A 17,247-nucleotide genomic window follows, 5' to 3' on the forward strand; every position below is an offset into this window, starting at 1 on the left:
AGTGGGGAAAAAGTCCTACTTACTCTTTTTTTTTCTGAACTCTTACTGAGAAAATGGGTAGCATTTCTTCCTATGGGTACAATGTTCTTCCTATCCTTGTATTAGCATTTCAAAACAATGTTCCTCTTTATCTCCCTATACAAAATGTAGCCAACGCTCCCCAAACCAGTGCCATTCCTTCAATCATCATCCATTTTACTAGCCCTAATGATTTTCATGTACAGCAGAAAGTGCTGGTTGAATCTGAACTTTTTCAAGATTTCATCAGCATCTCTCATAATTTTTAAAGCTGTCAGGTTATTTATACGGTACCACCCGAGAGACTTTGGAACTTTGTTTTTATTGTGGTTTTTCTATACTGAGGTTGGTAATTTTCATCCAACATCTTAGAATCGTAGAATCATTTAGGTTGGAAAAGACCCTTAAGATCATTGAGTCCAACCATAAACCTAACACTGCCAAGTCCACCACTAAACCATGTCCCTAAGCGCCACGTCTACACATCTTTTAAATATCTCCAGGGATAGTGACTCAACCACATCCCTAGGCAATCTATTCCAAGACTTGACAACCCATTCAATTAAGAAATTTTTCCTAATATCCAACTTAAAACCTCCCCTGGTGCAACTTGAGGCCATTTCCTCTTGTCCTATTGCTTGTTACTTGAGAGAAGAGTCCGACACCCACCTCATTGAATGATAATGCTGGTACTTTAACAGTAGCAGTTGAGCAAAAATGAATGGCTATTAATTAGTCCAACCAAATGAAAAACAGACGCTAGAAGATTTTAATCACTGAAGAACGAATTCCTGGAACATCCTTGCACCTCACTACAACCTCCTTCTCCCCTCAGCCTCTTCCTCTCCAGACTAAACAACCTCAGTTCCCTCAGCTGCTTCTCATAAGACTTGTGCTCCAGACCCTTCACCAGCTTCATTGCCCTTCTCTGGACATGCTCCAGCAACTCAATGTCCTTCTTGTACTGAGGGGCCCAAAACTGAACACAGCATTTGAGGTGCGGCCTCACCAGTGCAGGGTATAGGGGGATGATCACTTCCCCAGTCCTGCTGGCCACGCTGTTCCTGATACAAGCCAGGATGCTGTTGGCCGCCTTGGCCACCTGGGCACACTGCTGGTTCATGTTCAGCTGGCTATCGACTAACACCCCCAGGTACTTTTCCACCAGGCAGCTTTCCAGCCACTCTTCCCCAAGCCTGCAGCATTGCACAGGGTTGTTGTGACTCAAGTGCAGGAGTTGGCATCATCTTCTCATGCATTGTTTTTTTTTTTTTCTATAGTTACTGGGACTTGTGATTTCCACTTTAAAGATTCCATTGCATTCTTGTCCTATTAAATGCAAATTTTAGGTAACAAAAACATAAAGCACACCACTCATGCTGCTATCTTTCAGCCTGACTTTAGTCTCTGTCTCTATCCATGAAAGAGTATGTGAAAATCTAGCAATGGTACAGCACAATAACCTGCCAGTGGTTATTGAACTATCGGATGGAACATAAACTTCCATGGCAGCATTTATAGGGAGGCTGGATAGGCTCTCTGAAGCATGAAAGGACTAGCTGTAGAGCTATGAAGATGTTCAAGTAAGATCAGCAGATTTTTATTCATGCTTGGGAGAAAAGGGATGAAGCTGGCTTCATTTTTCCTGAGGGGAGATGGCTCGCTGTTCTTAGTTGTCAGAGTGTGTCACGTGTATGTGGGTGTGTTTTTCTGGAAGGGAAAAGAAAGAGAAAATACAATGATGGTGAAGGTATGTAATCATAGATACAGTAGAGCAGAAGTTGCCAGTCTAATCTCTGTGGCAACAATGGCAACACTGGCCACCACAACCAGAAAAGGCAGCAGCAGAAACACCTTTTTCCCTCACCTGTTGTCATATGCCTCAATTTCCGCAGAGAAACTGTTTTGCTCTCCAGAATTTCAAACTTGCTGGAACTGGAGGACTTTTAAGTGTATCTAGTAGATCCAAGTGGCTACAAGTCTGTGTAGTTCATCCAGCTGGGCGACTGTATGCCTGGAAGTCACAATTGAAACACACACCTCACGCAGTTGCTGCATACCTGTCAAGTAGAGTTAATGCCATGAGGATGTGCTGGACTCAGTTACCGTCTGTCTGCTATTCAGTCAGTTGAGCCTGACCAGCATTTCCAGCAAATGTTGGGTTCATTGTGTATGTAAGACCTTAATTCCTACCTTAATAAATGCAGTATAATCCAAAAGTTCAGGCTTACTACTCACTTGCACCTATGTACATGTGGGAAATCCCAGACCAGCAGTGGGAGGCCACTCAGCCTCATACGGCACAGCTGGAATACAGGCAGGGATTCGCTAGGATTTGTGGCTAGAAAGCCTCATGCAGTGGGCATGGGGAGGGTGGTAGAAGGTGCATAAGGCATATCCTATCTGCTAAATAGAGGCACTTTGGAGACACTGTGTAGGGCCTTTGCTGGATAAATTTCTGTTACAGCTTCTGCAGGGAAGCCCTGCAGTGCTAGCCTGATGTTTGGGTACATGTAATTACAGACCCAAGCACAAACTCAGCTCAGACCCTGTCAGAAGGAAGAATGGTGGCCACCTGAGAGGTGGGTGGCTTTAGATAACTTGGAGGGAATGATGGAGGAGAGGGAGAAAGTATTAGATAAGTGAGGAGGACGATTATTGAAAAGTGTAATGGGTAGACTGACAAATCAAGAGATGGCCTTGTGTTTGGGTGACGACTATAATCTTTCATGAAAAACAATCCCACAGGCTTGACTTTCAACCTGCAGAGAGGTGGATAGGAAATTCCTGTCTTACTGTTGCCAGTCATGATAGGCACCTTGATGGCTTCATAAGGTAGCAAGGATGAGCACACTGCTTGGGACGCAGCAGTGCAGCCTTCCCTGCCACATGTCAGTCTGTGGTTAGCTAGACAAATGCAGGCTAGACAACAGTGTGCCAGGAATTTGTTGGCTGAGCATGGCATCCATGCAACAAAATAATGCATTTGCCCAGCGTAGCTGATGATGGTGCCTGCGATCTGGCTTTTTTTGGTTCATTTGGAAACAAGGGAGCATTGGTACATGAACCTCATATACTCCACAGCATATCATAGAATCATAGAATCATAGAATCATAGAATCACAGAATCACATGGTTGGATGGAACCTATAAGATCATCTAGTCCAACCGTCTTCCCACTACCCTTGCTGCCACAGGTACTAAACCATATCTTGTAGCTCCTCATCAAGCCGCCTCTTGAACACTGCCAGGGACGGCGACTCCACCACCTCCCGGGGCAGGCCATTCCAGTGCCTGACCACTCTTTGGGAGAAAAAGTTTTTCCTCACATAATCATGAGCTAAATGACCGCTACTATGTCTAGCTAATTTGCCTTGATGCCTTCAGGTCCACCCTCAGGCTTGAGTTAGCCTAGGAGATTACAGGTGTAAAGGTAATACAGGTATAGCCTGGGAGAGCTTCCGTTTGCATAGAGCCTTTCTTCCCTCCAGACCTGTGGCTAAGCTAATGAAGAGAGCTGCTAATGTGAGAGCTGGCTCTGTTATTTTTACATCAAGTGATGTATTCTCCTTTAACAGCAGAATTCTTGGTCCATGGACCGAGTCAAATTCAGTAGCATGAACTGAATGAGAACATTGTACCTGAAGATCAGGCTTCCAAAGGACTGGCTTATCAGCTTGTTGTAGTTCTAAGGCAGTTTAGATTTGAATGTCCACCTTTCTTTGATGTTTTTTCTCTTTCTAAAGAGAAATGTATTTTAATTAGTCTTTTAGCGTGGAATGAAGATAATGCAGAACTATTAACAATGCAGTGATAAAATGTCAAATGGCAATATATGCAGGGGCTCTTCAGTTTTCTATGTATTTATGACTGACTTTCTTTTAATAGAAAACATTTTTTTTCTTTCAATGTACAGATATAGAATAAAATCACTTGAAAGCGAAGAGTGAAATTGGATCTCATTAAAACATAGAGTTAGTGAAATGGTGACAGATGGGCCCTGCTGGGAAGGAGAAGATCATTGAACGAGACTGGGATAAGTTAGTGAGTTTGCAATTATAAAGCATGTGGCTTTGTAATTTCTAACCCCCGGTTCTGCAAAGTAATCAGTGCAGTTGGGCCCATATGCCTGCAGGGAGGCTCATTGAGACAGGCATGAAGATCTGTGTAGAGGAACAGGGACATGCAGATATTCCAAAACATAGCTGTAAGAAAGTGAATCTCTCTCTTTTCTAGCCAAATTTTCATCTGTCCTCTCCAGAATGGAAGAACACTTCACTATAAAATATGAAGCTGACTTTCATGCTCCCATGCTCCCCTGTAGTGGCTACCAGACCTGGGCTGGACTTTTAAGAAAAACGTGAGCCTCTCAAACATTGATTCATCTGCCACTGTTAATGTTGTCCATCTCAGTACGCCTGTGGCAATGGGTGACAGGTTTTTTAGTTATGTTTCTAAGAGGACTCTGACTTGTTTTTTATAATGTTGAAAATAATTATCTTGACTTATTTCTGCAATAAGCTTTTGGCATCAGGAAGCTATAATTTATTTACTTAGAAATTTCTCATCTCCATTATCGTAAAGATGTCTTAGCAATTCTATTTTTAAGATTGCACAAATGGGGCATAAATCCTCTTTTTCTTTAAAATCAGATTGGGCTTGGATGTAAAACATCAAATGTGTGAGACTTGTGTCCATTTGAATGATCAGCTTGGTTTTTATTTCCAGGGACAAGCTCAATCATCAAGTCCCATCATCTGCAAACGCAGACCACTATGCAGATGATGTATTTAACTAGTTACACAATCTCTTCCATATGTTTAGCAAGTTCCAATAATTTAGGGATGGTTCTCTCAGTGCACACTACAGGCAAGTATTTGGACTCAAGGTTTTGAAGCCGTGCAGCTCTTGGCCCTTTTTTCTGAGCATCTTTGGAAAGCTTATTTTTACTTTCTCAGCCAAAGAATGGCAGTGCTGCTGCTGATCCCAATACACACTTGTAGACCTCACATTTTCTTTTACAATCTGATATTTATGACCATTTTCTGTCTCTGCACAGAAGTTGCCATGAGTAAGTTCAGTGTTCATAGCTGCAAATTTACTGGTATAGTCTAATACTCTTTCATGATTCCCAAATTCCTTTTTGATGTGCAAGTCTTCATGCCTTAGGGGAGCACAGAAGAAAGCATGGAAGTACTTGAAACTTAATAAGTAGGTGCTGGAGGCTGATATTATAGGCTAACTGGGTATAGGAGGAGCTGGTGTTTGAATCAGAAATGCTAGGAGAGAAGGGGGAGGCATGTCAGGAAAGACTAGGAGGATGCAAAGCTTGAAGTGACACAAGGACAATCACACACAAAACATCTTTCCGGAAGCACTTTGAATGGACCTGAAAGGTGCAAGACTGCCTGTGTAAGAACCAGAGACAAGGAAGCAAGACCATGCCTAGGTGGAACAGTTTGGCTGAAGTGATGGATGGGAAAGTTCCTATCTTTCATATGTTACATAGAAAAAACTCAACAAGGTGTGATTCAGAACTTGGATGTGAGGATGTAGGGAGAATTCAGACAGAAGACTATGCATGGGTTAGGGGGTCTGAATTAGGAGAAGATTATGTGCTCCACCTTGATAGGAAGTAGGAGAATTGAGATTAGGGCAGTACTAATCATCCTGCTAGAGACCCGTTGAGGATGAGCAAGGGCTAGTCTTCCTCATAAAGATCTAAGACTAAGGGTTGTTTGGAACAGAGTGGGATTTGAAGGGAGAGGTTGATTTGTGAGTTGCCCACATAGAAATAATAGAAATAATGCTTACATACATTCAGCAACACAGGAAGGAGGTGCATGGAGAGCAGGGAAATGGGCCGCTGACCAAAGTCACTGCCTGGTCTGAGAGGACATGAATGTCCTTTTGAGCTGTGTCAGACTTTCTGTGGAACCCGGGGGCCAGAGGAAAAACTGGAAAGTGCTTGGGAGAAAACTGAACAGGTTTCGCAAATAATGATTGCAGACTGTGTGCCCAGATTGTGATGCTAAAAGGGTCACTTCAAGAAGAAAGTAGTATATGAATAAGGATCTATACTTCCACAGGACTTACCTTATCTACCTTTTAAAAATGTGAACTATCCTAAGAACTTTCCAGAAATGCTGGCTTGTGGAAATAAAGTGACTTTACTGCTGATGATCAAGCATTTTTGCACCTCAAGCTCCCAGTTACATTAGTAATTGATCAAAGACAAGGCAGTGAGTACAGGAAATTCCGAGTTCTTGTGAAAACCTTTAGGTTTCAGCACAAGACACTTCTGAGAATGTTCTGGGGATCTCTGAGAAAACACTAATAGATGCAGAATCTATATAGCATAGCACAGGCTCACAAAACCAACTAATTCAATGTAGTTCTCTATTTAATGTTGTTCAGCTACAGAGCAACACCACTGCAGCGTGGAAAATCACTGGCAGACTTACAGAGGTATGCATATTACCCAGTATGACAGAACCAAAGGATGAAAAATTACTCTTAGACTTTGGTAAAGAGTAGGGAAGTCAAAACAAGCACAAAATTGTAGAACTACAAAATTTCATCATGGTTTAGACACAGATGCTTTAGAATTTGGAAAGGTCATCATAAACTACAAAACCTACAGAAATGTCTCTTCCTTGCAATGAGCTAAACACAAAGAAACATTTTATAAAGAAATTGTAAGCTTCTGCTCAGTCTTTTAAAGCAAAAGAAAAACTAGCAGTTGGCAGGGTGAAGCAAAGGGCAAAAAGACTGAAGAACAAAAGTCTTCAGGGACTGATCTTTTTTTTAAGACGGTGTGTGAAAGCAATTTAGCAAGTGAAGACTGGAACATATTTGAAGATACTTTACCAGGTCAAAACTAGAAGACAGCTGAAATGGCCAACAGACTAGTTGCAGCCTGTTGATCCTGCAGTAACGACATAAAATATTAGGTTTAGTTGCTGTACTGGTTGGAGTGCATTCTAATATCACTGATAATGCAACTCTTCTCGTATATGCCCTCTCTATAGTATCCCTGTCCTACACTGGCTCTTTGGTTTTCATCACCTCATGACAGAGTTTCTCACTTTGTTCTGTTTTTTAATAGCACAAGACTAGTGAGCAGGGTCCAGCTGTGTGCTGTGTGGCATTGTCGTGGGTCCTCTTTGTAAAAAAAAAAACAGAGAAGAGGAAGCAAAAAGCTAAGTTGATGAAAGAGTTTAGCTGGGTGGGCAGATGGGAAAGGCCATTATCTCTGGTAGGTTATGCAAAAATATCCAGCAAGGTGCAATTTGTAGCTTGGATGGTGAGGACATAGGAAGTGATCAGAGCTGAAGAGTTATTCTCATATAGAAGATGGTCTCCTTCACCTTGATCAGTTAAAATCAGATAACCTGACTGACCCTAAGTGTTTATTAATCTGGATTTTTTTTTACCTAACCACACCTGTGCCACTACACTGACCACCAGAGTTTTTTTTTAATTAGCTCAGCTGCTTTCCCTCCCTGGAATCCTCCCAAATTAACCTCGAGGGCTTAATTTCCATAGTACACCACACTCAGACTAGAAGCTGAGCACTAACCTTCATTAATTCAGCATGTCCAGCTGGACTTGGAACATTTTTTTCACAGGCCAGCATAATTCCCCAAAGATTCAAAACATTTACAGGAAAGTATAAGACTGGTAACAGACCTAAATGCCTAGTATTACTGTTATCAAACCTGCTCTGCTCAGATACCAGCAGCTGCTGTGACTGGGATCAAGGGCACCCCACTCATGGACGTTGGCAGCATTAGTGGCAGTGGAAGCCACTGTTGGCTCTGTACCTGCTCTGTCTGCCTGCAGGACACATGCCTCTGCTTTTTCTCCCACTTTCTTTGTATATTTACATGTGTAGACTGGATTCCTCACCTTTCTGGAGCTCAGCTGCAGTATTCCCCGCAGGGAGCTGCTGCCTGCTGCTTCAATTCATCCTGTCACTCCTGCCACTATCTGGGGACGCTGCCTTACACCTTGGAAGTCCTCTCCAGTCCAGCTAACTTCACCTCAGCAAGCTGAACTGACCTGTCCTCTCCTGTGTCTTTGTTTCCTTGGCTGGAATTCAGCCTCATCTGCCAGATTCACTAAACACACTCTTCTCTTCATAATCTGGGAGTACTCATGGCTCCAGTGATATTGTTAAATCTTTAAAAAGTGAAAAACATCCTACTTTGAAAAGAGGTACAGGTGTAACTTGTCTCCCACAGTCAGGGACCTGCTTTTCTTCTTTTAACTCCTCTTGATCTGGTTTCTGCAGCAGGCTTTTGCTTGACTTTTCCTTTTGCTTTTGCACAAAACCCTTTAGACTGGGGTGCTCTGCATTGTACATGCGTGCAGGCACCAAACCATGACTGAGCAGGGTAAACAGATCATGTTTAATATTGGTAAAGGGTCATTCAGATGTTTTCTACCTTCTGCTTCAGCTATGCCCCTTCTCATAGCACTTCTGCCTTAACATTCCCACAGGTTTTAAGCGGCTCAGGGAGCTGGATGGCTGGAAGTCACTGCTCCTGGCACCACTGCTTGCAGATCCGCAGGCCTCGGCTGTCCCAAGACAGCTGCCCCGGACAGCCTGCTCTGCTACCCAGGCCGATTCCCCATGATAAACCCAAACATCGGCACCTGGGGACACAAGGCCTGACGCCTTCGTAGGGCACCAGTCCACTCCCGTCAGAGCCCTGTGCAGCTCCCTAGGGATGCACCTGCACTGCCATTGACAAATATTACTCCTCCACGGGGCCCTATCTTACGCTGTTCCCAGGACGGTTACGCGGCCCGGCGCTGAGCCAGATCTTCGCGACATTTTCCAAAAAAAACCCGAAAACCAAACCCCTCGGGTTTTGCTGCCCGACCTGCCACTCTCGCCGGCACCACCTACCCCGGCTGAGAGCGCGGCCCAGAGCGACACTGGCGCTGCCGCAGCGGTGCGGCTGGACACCGCTTCCCGCGAGGGGCGACACCGAGCCCCCGGGGAAGCGACCGCTTCTACACCGAGCTGCCCGGGCAGGCCGGGCCTGGTCCGACCCTACGCCCGCCCCCGCCTCGACCCGGCCCGCCGAGGGGAACGGCGCCGGCAATCCCCGCCCCCCGCCCCGCCCCTCCCGCCGAAGAGGCGGGGCCCTCTTGGCAGCGGCTTCCTCGAGGCCTCGCTTTCCCCAGCGCGCTTGCGTTGCTGGCCGCCGCCGCGCAGGCGCCGTGAGGGCGGGGAGCGAGGGGGTCCGGAGTGGAATTGCGGTGGCCGTTCTCGGCGCCGTTCGCCAGCGGGGCGGTGCGGCGCGGCGCGGCGGGGATGAGCCTCCGCCCGGCCCGGCCAAGGGGACGCGGGCAGAGGGACGCCGAGCGCCAGGCCGGGCTCCCAGCAGCCCACGGCCCCTCGCCCCTGCCGTCCCGCAGCCGGGCGGCCGCGGAGCTCAGGGAGCGCCGCTGACCGGAGCCTCCCGCCCGGGTCCTGCTGGCCCCGGTGCGAGGGAAGGGGGCGCGCAGGTAGCGGGGCGGCCGAGTCCCCGGGGGGGCGAGGGCCGTTGGGGCGGCCCAGCCCCCCCTCCCCTGCCCTCCCTTTCCCCGCGCAGTGGTTCGGCGGGCGCGGGGGGGGACGCGGCCCGGCGCCCGCGGGGAGGATGGTGAAGCCGCCCCCAGCCCCCGCGGCGGGCCGGGAGGCGGCCGAGCGGAGCCGGGCCAGGGCCGCCCTCCGCAGGGACTGAGGGGGGTGAGCCGTGCCCCGCGGGGTGGTCGCTAGCGGAAGGATGACCACTCCCGCCCTGCTGCCGCTCTCCGGGCGGAGGCTGCCCCCCCTGAACCTGGGGGCCTCCGCCTTCCCGCACCACAGGGCTACCTTGAGACTCTCCGAAAAATTTATCCTGCTCCTTATTCTTAGTGCCTTCATCACCCTGTGCTTCGGGGCGTTCTTCTTCCTCCCCGACTCCTCGAAGCACAAGCGCTTTGACCTGGGCTTGGAGGATGTGCTCATTCCTCACGTGGACACCAGCAAAGGGGGCAAGGACCTCGGCGGCTTCCTCATCCACGGGCAAGGGCACGACGAGCACCGGCACAGGTAGGTGCCTTGCCAGCCAGCGTGGCAGCGGGGCTGCCGCTGTGGCGGCTGGCGGGTCTCCGTGGGCGCAGGACTGGGTGGAAGGGAGATGCTTTAAAACAGGTCCTTCCCGTACCCCTGTCGCTCCTCTCTCCGACATCCTCACGCCTTCCCAACGTCGGTCAACTTCTGAGCGCTAGCCTTGTGTCCTCCAGCTGCCATACATAGCTGTGGGTCCATATTTTCTTTTCCAGTGTGAATTTAGCCTTCTGGCTAGTGAGGGCTGGGAGGATAAATATGAGCTTTCCTCCAGTGACTGATTCATTTTCTTATCCTAGCCCATTCGCTAGATCAGCTGTGGAAAGAAGGGGATTAAGTTATGGCATTTTTGGAGACAGTATAAGTGACTGAAAAACTGCTGCATCTTTTCTTTAGCTTCTATGTGCTTACTCAAAGTAACTGCTTGTTGCTGAATAGTGTAACAAGAACTTTGATCTGACAAAGACTTCGTGCTGTGATCCAGAGACTGTCAGCCTACAACATGCAGGATGCGGAACTAGTGTAGATGGCACGATCACTTTTTCTAGCCCTTAAAATCACTTGTTATAATGTCATTCCAGGTAATTGGAGGTGCTGGTGGCTAAGTTTCCTTAATTGTGTTTGCCAGTGTAAAGAAATTGTAGATAAAATAGTAGTTAAGAGTAACAAGGGTAAATGTCATGCTTTTGATAAGCTTTTTGGGGCCACCTGAAGCTTTGTGCAGTGCAAGCCTCTAAATGTTCAAGACTGGGTCATGTGAAGTTAAGCCTTCAAAACAGATTTAAAAACTTAAATGAGGGTTATACAGTGTATTTACTTCTAACATACTTTAGTTGTTTAAATCCTATCCTGGTGCCTGGATCATAGTGAAGATGACTGATCTGTCTTCACTATCAAAGATGTGAAAATGCAATGATGATGGGTGATAAAATATAAGCTTTTCCGTAGTCAAATTAATAATACAGTGAAATTTAAAGAAAGGTTACTTATGCTGATAGTGTTCCTTTGAGAAGAGTTTAAAATATATCCTATTGACATGATATAAGAATTATTTAAAGGTTATTTATGCTAGATTAAGAGGAGAGCATATAATTGCCTCTTTTTATTCATCAGTTACAATGACTACCTGCACACTATGGTATTTTTTTTCCTTAAGGCATCTTTGCTGTTGGATGTCTTGGGTCACTTATCAGGAGCTCTTTCTCCCTAACTGAAAGGGTATGGATGCTTAATATTTAACAAGGACTTCTTTTGTCTGTGATGTTAACTGGGGATGCGGTTAAATGTTGGATGAAACATCAGTTTAGACGCTCTCTAATACGCCTTTGAAGTTCTCATCTTTCACTGTCTTTTTTTGGTGATCTTATTTCTTAGCTTCCCCAATCACTGTGGTACAGGCAGTCAAAATCGGGTTCTAAAATAGAAGACAGGTGAAACAAAAAGAAGAGTTCAGAATTTTTCAAAACTCCAGCTGTGACTGTTGTACCTTGTGTTGCCCAGTAGATGGGCTGTAGAAAAAAGAAGTTTGTTGGTACTGGTAGTTCTGGAGTGATGCTCTTGATTAACCTATTTATGTGGGTCCTTTTCAGGTTTCCTCTTTAAGTGTAATTACTGAGGCTACAGCTTTAGTAATGAAGTGTGTACTATTTTTATCTGTTGTGTAGATAAGCAGTAACTTATAACTGTCAGAGGTGAATGCGTTTTACTTGTTTGGGATCTGTTCTTATACAAAGTGGTTATCCTATTGTCAGTTAACTCTCTTATAGTTCCTTCATAAACTATGAATGTGTGTACCTCCCCCTGCCCAAAATTGTTCCTGGCATGTGCTTTTTTTTTTTTATGACTGCCTTCTGAGTTGTTATTTGAGCAAGAATAGATATTATTCCTGTTGGTTTATCCCTGCAAACCACTGGATTACTCCAAGCATGTCTTAACCAATAAAAAAGCCTGCCTGCTTAACCTACTTGTAAGAATGCCACAACATGCATTGTGAAAGGAGGGTTGTGTGTTTTACTTCTGAAGTAACTTTTTTGGCTTATTTCTGCATAGTCTTATCAACAGGCTATTTGCTAGCTTGGAGCTGATGTGGTGACTGTTTTCCATAAAGGAAAACACCTGTTGCCATTTGCATTCTGAGTTCCTGCTCCTGGATTGCAGGGACATTGACAGATGGTATTTTGGGAAAGCATGGGGTCTTCAGTAGTGAATTCTAGATTGCTTGCATCTCAGGTTGAGATGGAAATCTTTGTTCTGCTTACTATCAAGGGGCAAAGTCAAATGTCACCTACTCTGTAAGTGTTGTTTTTTGGGTGGTGCTGAGGAGTTATGGTACAAAAGATCAAGAGAAATTAACCTACTGGTAACACAAAGGAGGATGTGGCCTAAGATGTGACGTATGATGACAGATTGACAAGCTGTTTCCAAGAATTGTGAGACTTTGGAAGAAACTGGATCAAAGATCAAAGGTAATTCATATGAAGTATGCACTTGATTATAAAATGACAGGTGTGTTGATTTAGTGACTAAAGGAAAGTGTTTCTTCTGTGAATGCTGGTATTGACCTCTATCAAATGATAAAACCCATGTATCATTATGCTGTTCCCTTGGTATACAGATTATAATTTTTAATGCTCATTTTCTCCTACTCCTTAAATTTTGAGCTTTGTAGGCTATTGGAGGATATTAATGTTTCTGTCTTCTGGCAAAATACAGTAATGCTGTAGATAGAGGATTCTCATGCTTTAGTGTTGGGTGTACAAACAATAGTTCTCACTGGACCTTCTCTGTATTCCTCACATTGCTTTCCTGCCTCTTCCCCTGGGCCTCCTTGACATTCTTCAGTGTTTTAATTATTATTGTTACAATGGTTATCCCTTGGTGACACTGACTTCACATCTTCCATTAACCTGTTTTTCTTACTGCTCCTGTCCCTTTTCCCTTCTCCTTTTCCAGGCAGAAAAAGGGGGAGAAACTCTGCTCCCTTCCTGATGGTCTTAAATATTTGTTCAAGAATTACAGTATCCTTGCCTATCATCCAAGAAAAACCAACTTTTTTTTTGTAAGAAGATGTTGAAATCTGGAATAAGAACTGCAATATATATTTTGGGAAATGGATGGGCTGTAGTGCAAGTTAATACTGATTTTTAGCGGTTCATTTAGTGAGTAAGCTCTTTGTGTGCACTTGCAGGATAATGCATGGGGAGTGGGTTAGTAATGTTGGAAGGGTGTACCTCAAAATCTTGCCTATGGGAGGAGGGAGAGTGGAAAAGACTAGTCCAGGACTTGTGAAGATATGTGCATACACACACTTTAAAAAAAATAGATTTCATTTCCTAAAGATGAATTAGTCTCCATTTCAAATAGGATATTGCAGAGATTCTGTAACGAGAGCAGCATGATTTTGAAAACACATCTTGCCAAACAAACTTGTGCATCACTCGAAATTTATTACACCGTTTTAGATAACTGTCACTTATCCCAAACTTCTGCATCTCCCCTGCCACATAAAAACACTTCAGATGTTTCTCAGTACCTGCTTACTTTCCAGCTATCTTAGGTATTTTATTCTTCAGTACCAGGTCTGAAAGATAGCTTTGGAACCAAACCAAAACATTCTTATGGCTTTCTTGGCACCTAATGTAAATGAGTGAGAATGCAGACACCCTGTGATCTACTTGATTTATCAATTTAAAAAAAAATAAGATTATCTGTAGTATGAAAACTGAGCAGACTTGTTTCTTTAATGATGTGTCAAGCAGCTGCTCTTTATATTACTTGACAAAAGTTAAGATCATTTCTGTGGTAAAAGTACATTAATCTTGGAGACAATGAATAATGCAATTTTATGAGCGCAAAGCTACAAAGCCACTTTGTAACAGCTCTTGGCCTACTGCTGTGCCAACAGTTCAGTCCTTCTGAATTTGCAGAGCTGTACCTTCAGCTGATAAATTCCTGTGTATTACTTCAAGCACTGCGTGTGCTTAAAAAACCCCCCCAACCCTCATGTCATCAGATTGGTAGCAGGTGCTGTTAATACAACTGAACACCTCATCTGCCTTGGCCTCTGTGTGTGAGTGGGTATGGATCAGTGTAAATCATGCCTTTGACTTCTTCTGTGAAGCTAAGGAGTATTGACTTCTATGTTGTGCAAAGATATAAAATCAGCAGTCTGATATGACTAGTTGTGGGTCAGCAGCTGTATGGCAATAGTCTTAAAGTGCTCTTTCTTCTGTTGCTCAATATATGATTGTCTCTATGGCAGTAGCAGCTGCTATCTCTGCTCTTAGGAGGTGAAAGTAACAAAAATTATTCTGAAGAGCTTTCAGTCTTAATTTCTTCTTTAAAGTCTTGCAATTTTTTTTAAAGAAACATGAAAGGCTTAATAGTCATCTTTGAATACCTTTATCTTCTCTGGTCTATATGACTTAATTAGCCATAGTAGAAGTGGTAGAGGAGATAATTTAACCTCTGTTACTCAGTGGGATCAGTGTCTCTTGTCATACTGTGCTGTGCTATCAAGTATAAAAGTGCATAAAACTCTGCTCTTCCTTTCCCACCTTTACTTGAGGCACAGCTCATTAGTGCAATTAAGTAGTATTTGCTATTGTGATTCAGATAACCTATTTTTTTTTCCCCTGAAAAATCAGGAGCCACTGTAGGGTCTGGACTCCAACTCCTGTTCTATCCATTTTTTTTTTTTTTTTGCTGTATGAAATTGAGCCTATCTTCAGAATAGACTTTACAGTCTCTGAAGTGTGAGCACTGAGTTTAAGCTGAGGTGCTTGGTCTAGAAGCAAGCAGGTTTTAAAGTGCAGCACACAGGAGCTGCAGGTCCTCATGAAGACACCTGTGGAGCTAGAGAGGGCAAGAGTAATATGTTCCAAGTCAGAGTTCAGACAATTCTTGTGTGTTTAGGGCAAAGAAATCATAACTGTCTGGTGTCAGTCTTCAACTGTTAAAGCTATTGCAAGAGCACTGCCCACCTTTATCTGGAGTATTTTCTCAGTCAGTTTTTAGTATCATGTGTCATTCTCTATTCTGGACTCCGTTTTGAGAAGAGGCTTGAGAAATTATGCTGATAGTTGAAGATTTACAGGAGTTTGATTTCTCTTGGTTTCTTCTGGAGTCTCCCTCCATTATACCCTTAAAATCAATTTGAATTTCTCCTGAAGTTGTACTGAACTGTGGGAGAGGTACCCTCTTGTATTATTTCTCAGGTTCTGCTGAAATTAGGGTATTGTGTTGTAGGCTGAGAAATGCTTTCATCTTTGAATTACAGTATGCAAATTCTAGACCATCTGTCTAGATGTCCTCCCTCCTTCCCCCCATTTGCTGAACATCCTACATCATATGTACAGTGCTACTTTCTTCAAGTTTGTCAAAGTATCTCCTATATAATGAAAGAGAGGAGTCGAGAGCTGGTGTTCTCCAGTTCTTATCCTTTCCAGTTTAAAAAAAAAAGTTTTAACTTGCTGGTTTTCTATTGCTTTTCTGCATGATCTGCACTTTGCTACGTGCTGGAAAACAATCAGGCGTGGGAAAACTGCAGAAAGTCTGCTGGCTGGATTTAGGCCAGCTAATGGGTGGGAGGCAGTAGCACTTTGGTTCATTCGGAGTTTTGTAGATTAAAATCTCAAAAGAACTTTAGCATAAATGTGGGTTGCTTGATGATGGTAGCAGTGTAGGCAATAGAAAGCAGGACGGCTGGTTGTGGGTGTTTTGCACTATAAGAGTTCTCCCATCTTCTGATCCTCTAAGTTTCCTGTAGTAAATACAAACATCTCGGTCTTTCTCAACTAGTTCTGAGTTATGGAGTTTTGACTCCTGACAACAAATGTATGCAAAACTAATTACAAGTTTGGTGACATCGTGTTGTATGTGTACGTGTTTTCATAACAATTGAACTGAGACTAAATATAGGCAAAGAGGAAAAATTTTTAATGCCTTGCTTCTCTTCTTATGTCCTTCCCTAAGAAGCCTATAAAGTCCAAAACATAGTCAATGCTTTTATTCCACCATCCTGCACTTTCATCATTGCAGCCCTCAGTGTTGAGAAAAGTCTGGTCTGATGGGTGGGCAACTGTTCCTCATAGTAGTTATTCAGGCCAACAAAGTGTGAACTTGGGGGCACATATTTAGATGTAGCTTGTGGGATTTGTTATTTCCCCTTCATTTCCAGTTGCAGGCTCAAATGAGCGCTATCATCTACCTTAATTTAGTAACTAGATTATCGCTTTATTACTGAAATTCAGAGTTCTGTTACACACTGTTTGTGGGGAGAGAAGTGTTCAACATGCCAACAAGGTAGTAAGGCCAGGAAAAGGGAAAAAGAAGTACCTTTCCCCTGCTGTCAAACATCTGAAGGCTCTAAATGTCCTCTATGATTGTAACTTTTCAAAACTATCTGCGTTTACCATGTAGTTATTTACCTCTGGTTTCGTCGATATGACTTCTGCTATTAGTCTATATGTTACTTTTTTATCTTGTTGTTTTGAGGGTGAATACACTTTTCACGGGGGAAATATTAGGGAAAGCTTTAAGACCTGCAAAATTCTTGAAAGATATGTTTGCTCATAAAATTTGTAGACTTTTAATTGCTTTTGTCTTTATATTGTTGTCTAATCTAGTGTTGTGTACAGAGCAAATTGTGTAGCTTCAACCATTCACTCAGATAAAAATCTTGAGGTTCTGTATTATTTAGTTTTTGAAGATCTCAAAAAATAAAGGAGATAATTTTCCCTGGTAGTTATAGGTTATTTATTAACCTTCCTTTCTAAGCTGGAGATTGCTTTTTAAAGGTATCTTTAGCCTTGTCTCCTCAGCAAAGTTTACGTGGTTGTGCCATATGTTCACCTGTAGCACTTGCTGACCCTGTTCTGTTCTCTGTTCCCTTTTTCTCCTCCATAACATCTATCAGCAGCAAAGGGTGACCTGTATAAGTACGTTTCTATATTTTATGTGTATCTCATTGCTGGGTGAAAGACCTTGCTTAGGGACAGTGCTGAAGGAAGAATCACAGCTATGAGCCTAAGAGTCTTTTGTGATACTTGGTCTGCTGCTAGTCAATCTGGACAAGTGTAACTCGGAACCAGCCACAGTGTGTGTCTTCTGTTCTTCACTGA

At 43.8% G+C, this 17,247-nt stretch overlaps 1 protein-coding gene across 1 annotated transcript in view; it reads left to right on the forward strand.

Annotated features, from left to right (window-relative positions):
• The first annotated feature begins 9,567 nt into the window (after positions 1-9,567).
• Positions 9,568-17,247, forward strand: part of MAN1A2 (mannosidase alpha class 1A member 2) — a 144,283-nt gene continuing 136,603 nt past the window's right edge. The window contains exon 1 of the mRNA XM_086759953.1: positions 9,568-10,108. Coding sequence (XP_086616079.1) covers positions 9,801-10,108 — 308 coding nt within the window. The 5' untranslated portion in view covers positions 9,568-9,800. The remainder of the gene's footprint in view (positions 10,109-17,247) is intronic.

The sequence above is a fragment of the Chlamydotis macqueenii genome, chromosome 1 (assembly GCF_036417535.1).
Source record: "Chlamydotis macqueenii isolate bChlMac1 chromosome 1, bChlMac1.mat, whole genome shotgun sequence".
NCBI classification, from domain to species: Eukaryota; Metazoa; Chordata; class Aves; order Otidiformes; family Otididae; genus Chlamydotis; species Chlamydotis macqueenii.